Raw genomic sequence first — 13,100 nt, 5'->3', positions numbered from 1 at the left:
CGCTGCTGCACACACCCAGGCACACACACGCCCTGCGTGCCCTGCACCCCGGAGGGGTGTCCCCCCCGGTACCTGCACCCGGACCCACGCACACTGCTGCTCCCCCGGGTCACCCGCGGTGACACCCCGTCCCAGGCAGGCGCTCACACGGGGCTGGGAGGTGTCGAGGCCGGGCGTGAGGCTGTGCGCACAGTCACGGCCTCCCCCTCGCTCACCACCGCGGCAGCGACTATGGCTGTGCACACCCGCGTGCGTGTGACTGCGTCACGCCGTGCGCGGTGGCACAGGCCCGCGGGTGACCTCGGGGTGCGTCAGGGTACCGGGATGGGGGTGTCAGTCGCTGTGTGTGTGCGCCCAGCTGGGCGTGCGCTGGTGCACTGGGGCGTGTGCCCAGGTATCGGAGCAGGGTGTGCAGCTGCGGCTGCGCACCGTTACCACCCCGCTGGCGGTGCCGGTACCCGGTGCTGTGCGGTGCCAGTGCGTCTCCCCGGGTGCTGAAGCCCAGTGCCGGTACGTGTGTCGGTGTGCCGGTGCCCATTGCGGGCACCCGGGTGTGAGCCCGGGTGCTGCTCCCCGTGCCGGTGCGGGTGCCGGTCCGAGTGCCGGTGGCATCTCTCACTGGCGAGGGCGCAGGTGCCGGTGCGGGTCCCGTGCGGGTGCCGGTGGGGGTGCGGGTGGCGCTGCCGGTGCAGATACCGGCGCGGGTTCCGGTGCGGCTCCCGTGCGGGTGCCGGTGCGGGGCTCCTCCCGTGCGCGCGGCGGTCACCTTGGCGGCGGGGCCGGGCCGGGTGGAGCGGAGCGGTGCGACCGGGCTGGGCACCGGTGCCCCCGCTCCAGCCGCCCCTCGAGGCGCCGGCCCCAGCCGCCCCCGCCCCGTGCTTGCGGGCCGCGCCCAGCCGGTACCAGCCCCCCGCGGCTCCATCCCTCCGGCGCGGCCCCGGCCCCGGCCCCGGTCCCGGTCCCGGTCCCGGTCCCGGTGGCGGCGCGGCGCCCGGTGCGGGCCATGGCGGCGGCGGAGGCAGGCGGCGCTGCGGCGGCGGCGGGGGCCCGGCGCGGCCCGGGCGGGGAGCGGAGCTAGGCGGGAGGTGGCCTGGGATGGCCAGGATGAACGTGGCCCTCCAGGAGCTCGGACACGCCGTGAGTGCCCGGGGCGGCGGCGCGGACCGGGTCGGGGATGGCGGCGGGGCAGGGCGGGGGCAAAGGGCGGGAGGGGGGCAGCAGGAGAGGGGGCGGGGGGGGCACCGGCGCGGGGGACAGGGGGGACGGCGAGTGGGACAGAAGGGGACCGAGGCAGAGGAGAGCCCGGGGGCTGGAGAGCTCAAGGAGCTGGAAGGGGTGGGAGGGCTGCGGGACCCTGCAGGAGGGAGGGATGGCAGGGCTGGGGGAGACGGGGGGGGGGGGGGGGGGGCGAGAGCCAGGGGGGTGCAAGGGGCTGCGTGGGGCCGGGGGAACTGCGTGGCTGGAGGGTCCCCGTCCCCCACGGTGGGGATGAGGAGGGAGGGCTCCCCCAAACATCTGCCTGGGGGGTCGGGCAGAGGCAGCTGGAGTGGTTCAGAGATGGCCGCACAGACCTTGCTCTGCCCGGGCATGAAACCCACCTGGGGCAGTGATGCTGCTTGTAGGGTGCCCCCCAAGGCAACACCTCTGCAGGGAGCAGGGCACCCTGTTCCCACGGGTCTCAGCTGCACGGAGGGGGCAGGAGCCCCAGGACCAGATCCTGCTCCTGCCTTGAGGGTGCCAGGAGGTGCTGGGGAAGGGGTGCTGCCAGCTGGTGCCCAGGAGGAGAGAGGAGCGTGTTGGGGGAGCTGGGGCGGTGGGGGTGCCCGGCTGGCTGAGCTCCCACAGGATGCTGAGCCGTCCCTCCTAACGCCAGCGGCTCGTGGGAACCCGCCCCGGCGGGGGGCTCCTGCCAGCTGTCGATCCCAGCCTTGTGCGCTCCTGCCATGGCAGCCCTGGGCAAAGCCCTTCCCTGTCCCAGCGGCGTGGCAGTGGGCAGCGCTGGGCACGGGGCACTGGCTCTGCTTCACCCCCTGCCCGTCATCCTTCCCACCCCGGCTCCTTCCCGCCCCCCCAGCACCAGCCCTGCGGGCAGCCCTGGGGCATCCACCTTAGTCTGCAGCACGGATGGGAGGGTGAGCTGCAACCCACCCGGGCATTAACTCTGAAGCCTAAGGATGGCTCGTGACCAGCAGCATTGCCGATTCTGTTCCACCAAAGCCTCCAGCTTTTTCTTCCTCCAGCTCATCCCCCCCTCCAAAGCTGCTGGCTCAGCTCCACCACCTCCCTCTTGGCTGAGTCCTGGGCAGCCCTCACGGCTGAGTCGGTGCAAGCAGTCCCTACCGGGCTGCACCGCAAGGCCAGGAGCAAGGGGGTCCTGCCCTGCCAGCTGACACCCCCTGTCCCCCCACACGCTCTGCCCTCTGGGCTCGGCTTTGCACCCTGGGCACCCCCGGGGCCAGGATGGGGTGGGAGATGCTTCCAGATGTTTCGGACCGGTGCACATCTGCATGGAAAGTTCCAGGCGGGGAGGAGGGGCGAGGCAGCAGCGCTAGGCAATGGTTGCCTGGCAACAGGGACCACATCTCTGTGGCGATGTGGCACCTGTCGGCAGGGCTGATGCCACGGCTGCCGTGGTGATGCGGAGGGATGCTCTGGCACGAGCCCCCAAGCCCCCTGCCAGGGGGTCTCCCCACGCTCCCCAGGGCCACCCGGGGCTGGGGGCAGCCTCTGGGGGAGGCTCAGGTGCACCAAGGGGGGCCAGGGGCTGCCCCAGCCCCCCCGTGCACCCACTGAGAGGGCACCAGCCCTTGCCGTAAGAGCTGGAGGGCATGGCGAGGCACGGGGCAGCCACCCACACGCCCCCGTCCCAGCCCGCTCCCTCCCTCGGCAGATGCCTGACTACAAGCGTGCCACGCTGCAGGACGATGAGGGGCCGGAGCCGGTGGGGGACGGCAGCGCCTCTCCTGACAGTGTGGAGGTGAGGTCTGCCCTGGCCCCTTCGTTCTTCCCTTCTCCATCCTCCCTAGCCCCCCTTCCACCCTCAGCCGGAGCCTGCCCGCAGCCGGGTGGGCAGCAGGAGCAGGGCCGGGAGCCAAGCCAGCCCTGGCTGTCCCCAGGGATGTGCTGGGAGGCAGCCAAAATGCGGCAAAGAGTGTGCCTGGGCCATCGTCCTTTCTTACGGTTGGGGGGGGCCACCAGCACCCACCACTGGCTCACTGGGGCTGGTGCCCTGGGCACGGGTGGAGGAATGATCCTCACCTCGTCACGCAGCCAAGCCAGGCACTGGGGAGCGGTAGGGGAGGGAAGGGGGAGTGGCAAGGTTCGGTCCCTCCGTGGTGCAATGACGGGTCCTGCTCCTGCCCAGGTGGGGTTTCGGAAGGGGCCGGGGCCACTGCTGAGCCGCCTGGCCTCGCGCAGCCAGCTGGAGCTGGTGCTCTGCGCCGTCACCGTCTCCCTGGCCCTGCTGCTCAGCGTTGCCGTCGTCGCCCTGGCCATCCAGTACCGCAGAGGTAGGGAGGGGCCCTGCGGGTCTGCCGGGACAGTGGTGGCATCTCCACACCCGGGGGGAACACGGCACGATAGGGAGGGAAGGGTCAGCCTGGGACTCCTGCTCCAGGTGCTCTGCCCGCCCCGGGGTGCAGACAGGGCTTGGCCCTGCCCCGTGCCTCAGTTTCCCCTGGCACACACGTACAGCCGCAGGCATACCTTCCCTGGCAGATCCCTCTCACAGCACGTGCCTGACGGATGCCTGCATCCGGGTGGCCAGCAAGATCCTTGAGGCCCTGGATGCAGAGACAGACCCGTGCCAGGACTTCTACCAGTACTCGTGCGGGGGCTGGATCAAGAGGAACCCGCTGCCCAACGGGCGCTCCAAGTGGAGCACCTTCAACAGCATCTGGGACCAGAACCAGGCCATCATGAAGCATCTCCTAGGTGGGCACCAGGGTAGTCACGGCCACCGGGGGGGTGACCTCCGGGCACAGATGGGCAGAGCCCCAGCATCCCCAGGGCTGACCCGCAGCCTCCCGCAGAGAACGCCACCTTCAACTCCAGCAGCGAGGCGGAGCGGAAGACACAGAGGTACTACCTGTCCTGCCTCAAGGAGCAGAGGATAGAGGAGCTGGGCTCCCAGCCCCTCATGGAGCTCATCGACAAGGTGGGCAGCCATCCGCATGTGAACCGAGCTGTTGGGGCTCAGCCCAGCATGTCTCCTGCTTGGCTCTTCACGTTACTGGGCAGGGAGCAGCCCTCGGGGACGGGCCCTGTCCCTCCTTGAGGTGCTGGGTCCATCTGCCAACAGATCGGGGGATGGAACATCACCGGCTCCTGGAACCAGACTAGCTTCATGGAGGTCCTCAAGGTGGTGTCGGGCACGTACCGGGCAACCCCATTCTTCACGGTGTACGTGGGTGCAGACTCCAAGAGCTCCAACAGCAACGTCATCCAGGTTGGCACCTTGGCACTGAGGGGCAGCAGACACCATGGGGGCACCAGCGGGCTCGGGGCTGCCCATGCTGCCCCTCTCTCCCTCTAGGTGGACCAGTCAGGGCTTTTCCTCCCATCCCGGGATTACTACCTGAACAAGACTGCCAACGAGAAGGTGAGGCTGGGCGCCGGGCACCCTGCCGGCAGCAATCAGGGGAAACCCGCAGCGAGGGGGTGTGACCAGCACCAGGGCACTCTGCACCCTGCCCATCAGGGTGGCATGGTGCCCAGGCAGCGGGTCTGACCCCCCCCCCCCCCGGGGAAGTGGGATGAGCTGCAGCCAGGGCTGAGCCGGGGCTGGGGTCCCACCAGGTCCTGGCAGCGTACCTGGACTACATGGTGGAGCTGGGGGTGCTGCTGGGGGGGGCCCCCGAGCCCACCCGCCTCCAGATGCAGCAGGTGCTGGACTTTGAAACCCAGCTGGCCAACATCACCGTGCCCCAGGCTGAGCGGCGCGATGATGAGAAGATCTACCACAAGATGAGCATTGCTGAGCTGCAGGTGGGCACAGCATGGTGCAGCCTGGGGAACCCCTCTGGGGATGCAAGGGGATTTGTCCAGTGGGGCACCACGGGGTCTGTGCCTGCACACACATGCCCCCCCAGACACCCCGGGCAGCCCCATCCGTTTTGGGACATGCGCTGGGTGCTGCAGTGAGGTGCTTGTCGCCCCAGTTGTTAGGATTTGGGGGGAGCTGCCACCCCACATGGGGGGGTCCTGGGGTCCCTTCCTTGTTCTGCAGCATCGAGAGCAGCGGGGAGCCACGGGAAGGGTTTGGGGCAGAGAAGGGACCTTGGGACCTTCCCAGGGAGCACAGCCCCTGCCCCGGGGATCCTCCCATGCCAGGCAGAATGGGGCAGAGCCGTGCCAAGCACCTGGGTGCTGCATCCCCGTGTTCCCCCCAGGCCCTGGCCCCCGCCGTCGACTGGCTGGATTACCTGTCCTATGCCCTGGCCCCGCTGGAGCTGGCCGACACTGAGCCTGTGGTGGTGTACGGGGACACCTACCTCCAGCAGGTCTCCGATCTCATCAACGGCACCGACAGGAGGTGAGGCACCCGCGAGCCCCCCGCCGTGCCCCATTGAGGGCTGCCCCCATGACGGAGGCGTGTTTTGGGCTTGCCAGTGGTGGGGCATCCCCCGTGGACCGTGCCCATGGCAAGCCATGGTACCTCTCTACCCCCGCAGCATCCTGAACAACTACCTGATCTGGAACCTAGTGCAGAAGACGGCCTCCAGCCTGGACCAGCGCTTCGAGACAGCCCAGGAGAGGCTGCTGGAGACGCTCTATGGCACCAGGAAGGTAACGGGGGGGCCCGGGACCATCGCTCTCTGCCCCCAGCCTGGAAGCAGCCAGGACCACCTCTGCCCTTGGGATGCCCTTGGGATGCTGAGCCCCGGATGCTGCAGAGGGAACCCAGGGATCATCTTTTGGGATGGGGGTTTAGCTGCTGAGCACCTCCCGCCTGGGGAGGGGGCAGAGCCAGGCGGGGGGAAGGGAGAGGAGCAGGGAGGGGGCTGGAGGTCTCATGGACTCCCATCTCACTCCCACAGTCCTGCACGCCCCGCTGGCAAACCTGCATCTCCAACACGGACGACACGCTGGGCTTCGCCCTGGGCTCCCTCTTTGTCAAAGCCACCTTCGACAGGGACAGCAAGGCCATTGTGAGGACACTTCTACCCCCCCGTCCCGTCCCCATCACTGTCCGCAGGAACTCCTCCTCTCCCCCCCAAACCCTGGGGCTGGAGGGCCGGGAGCAGGGAAATGGGACCTCCAGCCCTGGAGAGGTCACATCCTGCCCACCCTGTCCCTGCCCGAGGGGCTGCGGGGGGCTTCATTCCCTGCCCTCCCCAGGCTGAGGAGATGATCAGCGAGATTCGGGCAGCCTTTGAGGTGTCCCTGGACCAGCTGGACTGGATGGACGAGAAGACCCGGCAGGCTGCTAAGGAGAAGGTGACCCCCAGGGAGGGCAACGGGCGGGCGATGTCCCCCCATCCCAGGAATCCCCCCCCAGACCTTCTCATTGCCGGAGCCTCTCCCCATGCAGGCGGATGCCATCTATGACATGATCGGCTTCCCCGACTTCATCCTGGACAACAAGGAGCTGGATGATGTCTATGATGGGGTAGGGGGACACCTGGCTTGTGGGGAGGGGGGGCTGGTCTCTGCTCATGCCAAGCCCTGGGGAGTCCTATGGTGGGGTGATGTCCCTATTTGGGGGACCCATTTGGACGGGGCATTACACGGAGCCACCCTGGTACCGAGCACATCCTGGCCAGGGTGGGGAGAACCACCCCAGTGGACCCCTCCTCATCCCTCCTCTTCCTCACCAGTATGAGGTCTCAGAGGACTCCTTCTTCCAGAACATGCTCAACTTCTACAACTTCTCCGCCAAAGTGATGGCCGACCAGCTCCGGAAACCCCCCAACCGTGACCAGTAAGGGGGAGGGCCCCAGGGGGGAGCGGAGGACATGACACCAGCAGGGTGTCACAGCACTGTCCCCAGCACAGCCTGGGTGGCGCTGGGGACCCATGGTGGGAGACGGCACAGGAGGGTGCTGGGGCGGGAGGGAGAGGGGACGCATCCCTGCCTGTCCCCTGTCCCACCTCCCTGCCCCAGGTGGAGCATGACCCCGCAGACCGTCAATGCCTACTACCTGCCCACCAAGAACGGGATCGTCTTCCCTGCCGGCATCCTGCAGGCTCCCTTCTACGCCCGCAACCACCCCAAGTGAGCCTGGCACGGGGATGGGGGGCACCTCCTGGGGACGGGGGAGCATGGGCTGGATCAGGGCCAGCACCCCACAGAGCTCCTCACAGTCATGAAGCAAAGCCCTGGGGAGCTTGAGGGTCCCTTAAGGCTTTACATCCTGCAGCCAAGACAGCCTGCAAAGTCCCCGTGGGACCACCAGTGTCCCCAACAGGACTCATTCCCAGCTGGGTGCCAACAGAGTCTCACTGGGTGCCCCGGCTGCAGAGGGGGTGCCTGGGCCGGGGGCAGGCTGCGATGGCATCATCCCCCGCACTTACCTGGCTCTCTCCCGTGGCCCCACAGAGCCCTTAATTTTGGTGGCATCGGCGTGGTGATGGGGCACGAGCTGACCCATGCATTTGACGACCAAGGTGAGAGCCCGCGGGCAGCGCCGGCCCTGACCCCCATCACCTTCCTGCCCTCCCTCGGCTCCCCGCCTGCCCCCTGCACTCGGCATGGGGAGGGGGTGCCGCGGGCGTGCGAGGGTCCCGCTTTGCTATCCATTGCATCATGCGTGCTCATGCCCCCCTGGCCGCCCCCCCTTCTATCGTCCTGTCTCCCCAGGTGGCACCCGCCGATAGCTCCCCCCGGCTTCTCTGTGCAGCTTTCGCTCCATCTGCTTGGTGAGGACACGGTGTCTGCAGCCCCGGCCCCCTCCTCATCCTCCTCCCCGCGGGGCGTGGGACGGGTCCCTCTCGCATCCACTCTGCTTTGCGCCTTCACCAGAGCTGAGATGGGGTCAGGGGGGGAATTTGGGGTGACAAATCCAGCTTGGGACAGCGGGGGTGCACCAGGGAATGGCTGGGGACCCAAACGCACGGCTGAGCCCCAGCCGGAGCCCACCCAGAGCAGGGGCTGGGGGACACCATCTCCCCTGGGCATGGACCTGAGGCACCAGATCCCCTGGTGTCCCCTGGGGCTGTCCCCACTGCACCCCACCCTGCTTTGGGATCCCCTGCAGTGGGGGCTCTGCAGGGGGCCGGCTTCCCCCGGTCCCACCCCGCCCCACGGCTCGGTCCCGCAGGGCGGGAATATGACAAGGAGGGCAACCTGCGGCCATGGTGGCAGAACTCATCCCTGGAAGCCTTCAAGAACCGGACGGCGTGCATGACAGAGCAGTATGGCCGCTACACCGTCCATCGTGAGAAGGTCAACGGCCGGCAGACACTGGGCGAGAACATCGCCGACAACGGTGGGCTCAAGGCAGCCTACAACGTGAGTGCTGCCGTCCTGAGGGGACACGGACCCCCGTACCTGTCTGTCCCTCCCCGGGGCTTCAGGGTGCCTCTCCCGCAGGCGTACAAGTCCTGGCTGCAGAAGAATGGGGAGGAGAAGCGCCTGCCAGCCCTGGGGCTCACCAACCACCAGCTCTTCTTCGTGGGCTTCGCGCAGGTAGGGCGGAGCAGGACGGTGGGTTCCCCATCCCTCCCCGGCCCCTCAGAGCCAGTCCGCAGCCCCCCCCCCCATCCCACCCAGGGGGCTCTGCCCCCCATCCCTGAGGCTGCTCCCACTCCGGCAGGTCTGGTGCTCCGTCCGGACACCCGAGAGCTCCCACGAAGGGCTGGTGACTGACCCCCACAGCCCCGACAAGTACCGTGTCATCGGCACCCTCAGCAACTCCCGGGACTTTGTCGAACATTTCGGCTGCCCCCTGGGCTCCCCCATGAACCCCGGCAAGCACTGTGAGGTGTGGTAGGGACGGGGAGGGTGCTGGGGACAGAGGGGACGATGCTCTGCTGTGCTCCCCCCGCCCAGCCCTCACCGTCTGCTGGAGCTGGCCCACGGGCAGAGAGCGCGGCCGCCCCCCGCGTCACGCTCCGTCGCGGTCCCCCCCTGTGCCCACACCGCACGCCACCTCTGCCCCCCTCCCCAGCACACACGGCCACGCACCGGGCACCCACCGCAGCCCCCATCCACAGCCTGGGGCCGGGCACGGCCGGCAGAGAAGCCGTAGCACCCCCAAAATGCAGCTCTGCACCCCAACCCTGACGTGCTAGAGACGGGCACAGCTCAGCCCCCCCCCCCCCCAGCACTGCGCGTCCCCCCGGGCGGGCAGGTCAGAGGGGTCCCAGGGAGAGCAGCAGAGCCGAGCCCCCCCCCCCCAAATCTGCGGAGATGGAGGCTGGGGGGGGCCACCCCGCTCCGCTCTTCCCTCGCCCCCTCCCGACCCGGCTTGGCTTCTCCATCCGCCTCTGCTGGGACCAGCGGGCGGCAGCAGGGACTCCGGTGCCTTCAGCTGTGGGTGGCTCTCCCTGGATTTATTGAACGATTAAAAGCAGTTTCCACTTACTCCGGCGGCTGCGGGTCCTTCGCGGTGTTCGGGGGGGGGGGGGGGTGTGTGTGTGTGACTCAAAAGCCGGGGGACGTGCGGGAGAGGAGACACCCCGGGGGACGGGAGCGGGAGATGAGGCGTCCCGAGGGACGGGGCGGGGGGGAGCGGCCGTGCGGGGGGGAGGCGGGCAGCCGCAGGGCTGAGCCTCAACTGGCACCGCCGGCACGGCCGGGAAGGACGAGTCAGCGCTCAGTCGCAGGCACGGCGGGGGGGGGGGGAGCCATGTTCCACGCTGCCACCTCTCCGCACGCCGCCCCCAGCCCCATACCGGGGTGTCGCGGCACCCCCCCCCCCCGGCACCCCCCGCCTCTGCACCGGGACCGGCCAGCCCGCAGGGGCCAGCGGCCGGGAGGGGGGGGGGGGGGGATCGCAAAGGCCGCCGGGAGCCGTAGTCCTGTCAGTGGCGGGCGCACGGCCCGACGGGAGCTGTAGTTCGGCGCGAGGGACGGCCGCTGGGGGCTGTAGTTCCGGGCACGGCTCGTCCCGCCGCCGCATCGCGGAGGCCGCACTCCATTTCCCAGCAGGCAGCGCGGCGGGACCGGGGGGCCGGGGCTGGGCGCCTCCGGCCTCGGGGGCACGGGGGGCAGCGGGGCCGGGCCGGCGCGAGCGGCAGCGGCGGGGCCGGGCCCGATCGGAGGGGCCGGGCCCGGACTGGGGGTGCCGGGCCCAGGTGGGACTCTGGGTGCGGGGCCCGGGCAGGGTCACGGGTGCTGGGCCTTGGCCCGAGCCGTGGGCACAGGGCAAGACGGGCGCCTCTGGACCCAGCCTGGGCAAGGGGTGCTGGGTCGGGCCGGGGCTGCCGGGCACCTGTGGGTGTGGGAGCTGAACTGCCCCCCCAGCCGGGGCCAGGCCAGGCTTGGCCTTAAGGCAGCAGCGCCCTGGGGACAGGGGCGCCGGGACATCCCTGCCCCTGGGCCAACACGGCCCTGTCCCCCAGCCAGCACGCTCACCTCGCAGCCTGGCACCATGGACGCACCACCCGTCACGCCCGGGGAGCTGCTGTGTCTGGGCTCCAGCCTCGCCTTGTCCGGCCTCTTCTACTACCTGTACAGGAAGAAAGCCAGAGTCGTGGCACGCATACAGGTAGCCCTGTCTCTCACACGCTCCCTCCTGCCCACTGTCCCTTCCCCGCTGCCCTACACTGCCCAGCCCAGAGCCATTGATTTCGGCGAACCTCGCTGATGACTGCAGCCTGCTGCATCCTCTACCGATATCGCGATGCCCAGGACCAAGCAGGTCACATCCTGCCAGAGATCCCCACAAAGCCATGCATGACCCAGCCTTTGCCAGCCTGTCTGCCCCTGCCCATGTTCACACTCAGTCCCTGCTCTTCCAGGAGGCCCCAAAGCTCCAGGTTGATGATGATTTACCAGCACTAGTGTCTGCGGCTGAAGGGAGGTGCCTGCCTTACGTTGCCCTGGAAGGTAAGGAGACCTTGTGGTCCCACACTGGGGACAGGGGCCGGGCTCTTCTCCTTTGGCCGTGATGCATCCCTTGGTCCTTAGGCATAGTGCTGCCAGCCAAGGCTGTGCTGACCAGCCATTACCATGAGGGGCTGCAGGGCGTGATCCAGAAACTGCTTCTGAAAGAGCATCGGCTGATCTGGAACAGCTTGGCGCGAAGCTGGTGAGCGGTGGGAGGGGACAGCAGGGGTGGGCTTGCACCGCTGAGTCCAGACCCCTGTCCTCTGGGGCCACGCGAGAGGCAGAAAGTAGCTCGGTTAAAGGCTCAGCCCCAGGAGCTCAGATTTCCTCCACGTTGTCCACATCCCAGAACTGCACTCTCTGCTTGCAGGAGCGAGAGCGAGCGAGTGCTCTCAGAGCAGGTCTACACTGTCCCCTTCTTGCTGGCCTCACCAGACACCGGGGCGGTGACGCAAGTGAGCGTGGAGAGCCCACTCCAGGCTGTCTGCCTGCCACTGGAGACGGTGTACGAGCGATTCCAGCAGCCGGCCCACGGCTTCCGCGACCTGCTGGGCCAGTACTTGAGTGGGGAGAAGCCCAAGGGCATCCTGGAGACGGAGGAGATGCTGCGGGTGGGGGCCGGGCTGACAGGTATCGGGGAGCTGGTCCTGCACCCCGACAGCTCCCTGCACCTCCAGCCGCCGGCCCAGGGGGGCGAGTATTTCCTGTGCCTGGGGGACTGGCAGACAGTGCTGGCGGACCTGGAGTCGGCCAGCGGGTTCTGGAAGGGGGTGGCCGCGCTGTGTGCCGCGGCAGGCCTGGCCGTCCTCCTGCACGCCCTATGCCGTGCCTACCGCCGCGCCCGCCTCAAGCAGCGGCGTGAGGACAAAGAGCCAGACAGTGAGGAGGCCGGGGAGCCTGAGGACTCCTGCGTGATCTGCCTGATGCGGCCCCGTGAGTGCGTCCTCTTGGGCTGCGGCCACATCTGCTGCTGCTTCCGCTGCTTCCAAGCCTTGCCTGCCCGCCTCTGCCCCATCTGCCGGGGGCCCATTGACCGCGTGGTGCCCCTCTACCAGGCCTGAGAGCACCTGGGGAGGGGGCCCAGCGAGGGGCAGCTTGAACCAAGCTGAGCCCAGAGCCTGCAGAAATCTCAGCTGTCCACTCACGAGCAGCTGAGTGATTCCTCTTGGGAGGGAAAGTCCTAGTGTGCCTCCCTGCCTGTTTTTGGGAAAAGGGGGGAGTTGTAGCCTCCTCATCCTCTCTTTGTCTGCCAGAGGGACCCCCTCCCCACCGCCCAAACATGAAGGCTTGGGGGAAACATACTCAGTGCCTGAGCCAAGAGGCCAAGTCCCTGGCCCTACGCTGGGGTGTTCCTCTGGCAAGTGGCTGTTTGACCCCTGCCCCTTTCCCAGCCCTGACCCCCCCCAAAGCCACGCAGCACTTTTCCCCTGTTTGGCTTTTCCAGCACATGGCTTTGTCCGTGGGTACAGGACCAGGGCTGGTGGGACACAGCCACTAGGGTGGGGTGATGGAGACCCAACCCAAGCCACCACAGTAGCACACCTTGGTGCTGCCATTGTGTCGTCCCCATCGTTCCACCTCCTCCCTCCCTACCCCCACCCCCAATCTGTGTGCCTACAGCCACTGCCCAGACAGTGCAGGGGCACCCAGGGGCTGGCAGTGACGCACTGTGCCCCTTTGCCAGCGGCTCTGCCACCTGGGGAGGGGAACAGTGTCCCTCCATCCCCACCTGCAGGGTCCCTGCTCTCCTCCCGAAGCAGGAGCACAGCCCTGGGGTACCCCAGAGCCTGCCTGCGCCTCCGGCCCCCGCTGTGCCCAGCTTTCCTGCCCGCCTCCCAGCCGGGACCGGGTGCGGGAGCAGCTTGTGGTGGTGTGTGGAGTAATAAAGCCAAGGAGCAGAGCTCGGCCTCGCCTCTTCCTTTGCGCTGAGGGGTCAGGGGATGCGCCGGTAGCCGAGGCTCTGCCCCAGAGAGCTGGCCCGGATGCACACTCACTGGTGGGTGGTGGGCAGAGAGCCCCTGGCCAGGGTGCACCTCCTTAGGATACAGCCTGGAAGAGGGGGGGTGAACAGGACTGTTGCCAAGGCGATCATGCTCTTCCAGTCTCC

The 13,100-nt window shown here is 68.4% G+C and overlaps 2 protein-coding genes across 2 annotated transcripts; both read left to right on the top strand.

Moving 5' to 3' along the window:
* Positions 1-305: 305 nt before the first annotated feature.
* ECE2 (endothelin converting enzyme 2) lies at positions 306-9,526 on the top strand (the record flags this gene model as incomplete). Its single annotated transcript, XM_075761417.1, is given in 21 exon segments — positions 306-470; positions 473-514; positions 517-1,137; positions 2,891-2,977; positions 3,365-3,509; positions 3,718-3,933; positions 4,032-4,156; positions 4,301-4,447; positions 4,535-4,600; positions 4,798-4,986; positions 5,391-5,533; positions 5,673-5,787; positions 6,039-6,149; positions 6,340-6,438; positions 6,533-6,610; positions 6,819-6,922; positions 7,106-7,216; positions 7,541-7,608; positions 8,262-8,452; positions 8,534-8,629; positions 8,757-9,526. Coding segments are annotated over 21 exon segments (3,096 nt in total), but the record flags the coding sequence as incomplete, so codon positions are not given.
* A 666-nt stretch (positions 9,527-10,192) lies between these two features.
* On the top strand, positions 10,193-12,893 carry LOC104636080 (mitochondrial ubiquitin ligase activator of nfkb 1-A). Its single transcript, XM_075761422.1, has 5 exons — positions 10,193-10,239; positions 10,507-10,652; positions 10,906-10,993; positions 11,075-11,195; positions 11,364-12,893. The coding sequence occupies exons 2-5, from the start codon at positions 10,536-10,538 to the stop codon at positions 12,052-12,054; spliced, it is 1,017 nt and encodes a 338-aa protein (XP_075617537.1). The 5' UTR covers positions 10,193-10,239; positions 10,507-10,535; the 3' UTR covers positions 12,055-12,893.
* Positions 12,894-13,100: the final 207 nt, after the last annotated feature.

Source organism: Balearica regulorum, chromosome 9, assembly GCF_011004875.1.
Source record: "Balearica regulorum gibbericeps isolate bBalReg1 chromosome 9, bBalReg1.pri, whole genome shotgun sequence".
Lineage (NCBI taxonomy): Eukaryota > Metazoa > Chordata > Aves > Gruiformes > Gruidae > Balearica > Balearica regulorum.
This window is presented reverse-complemented; position numbering and strand designations above follow the sequence as displayed.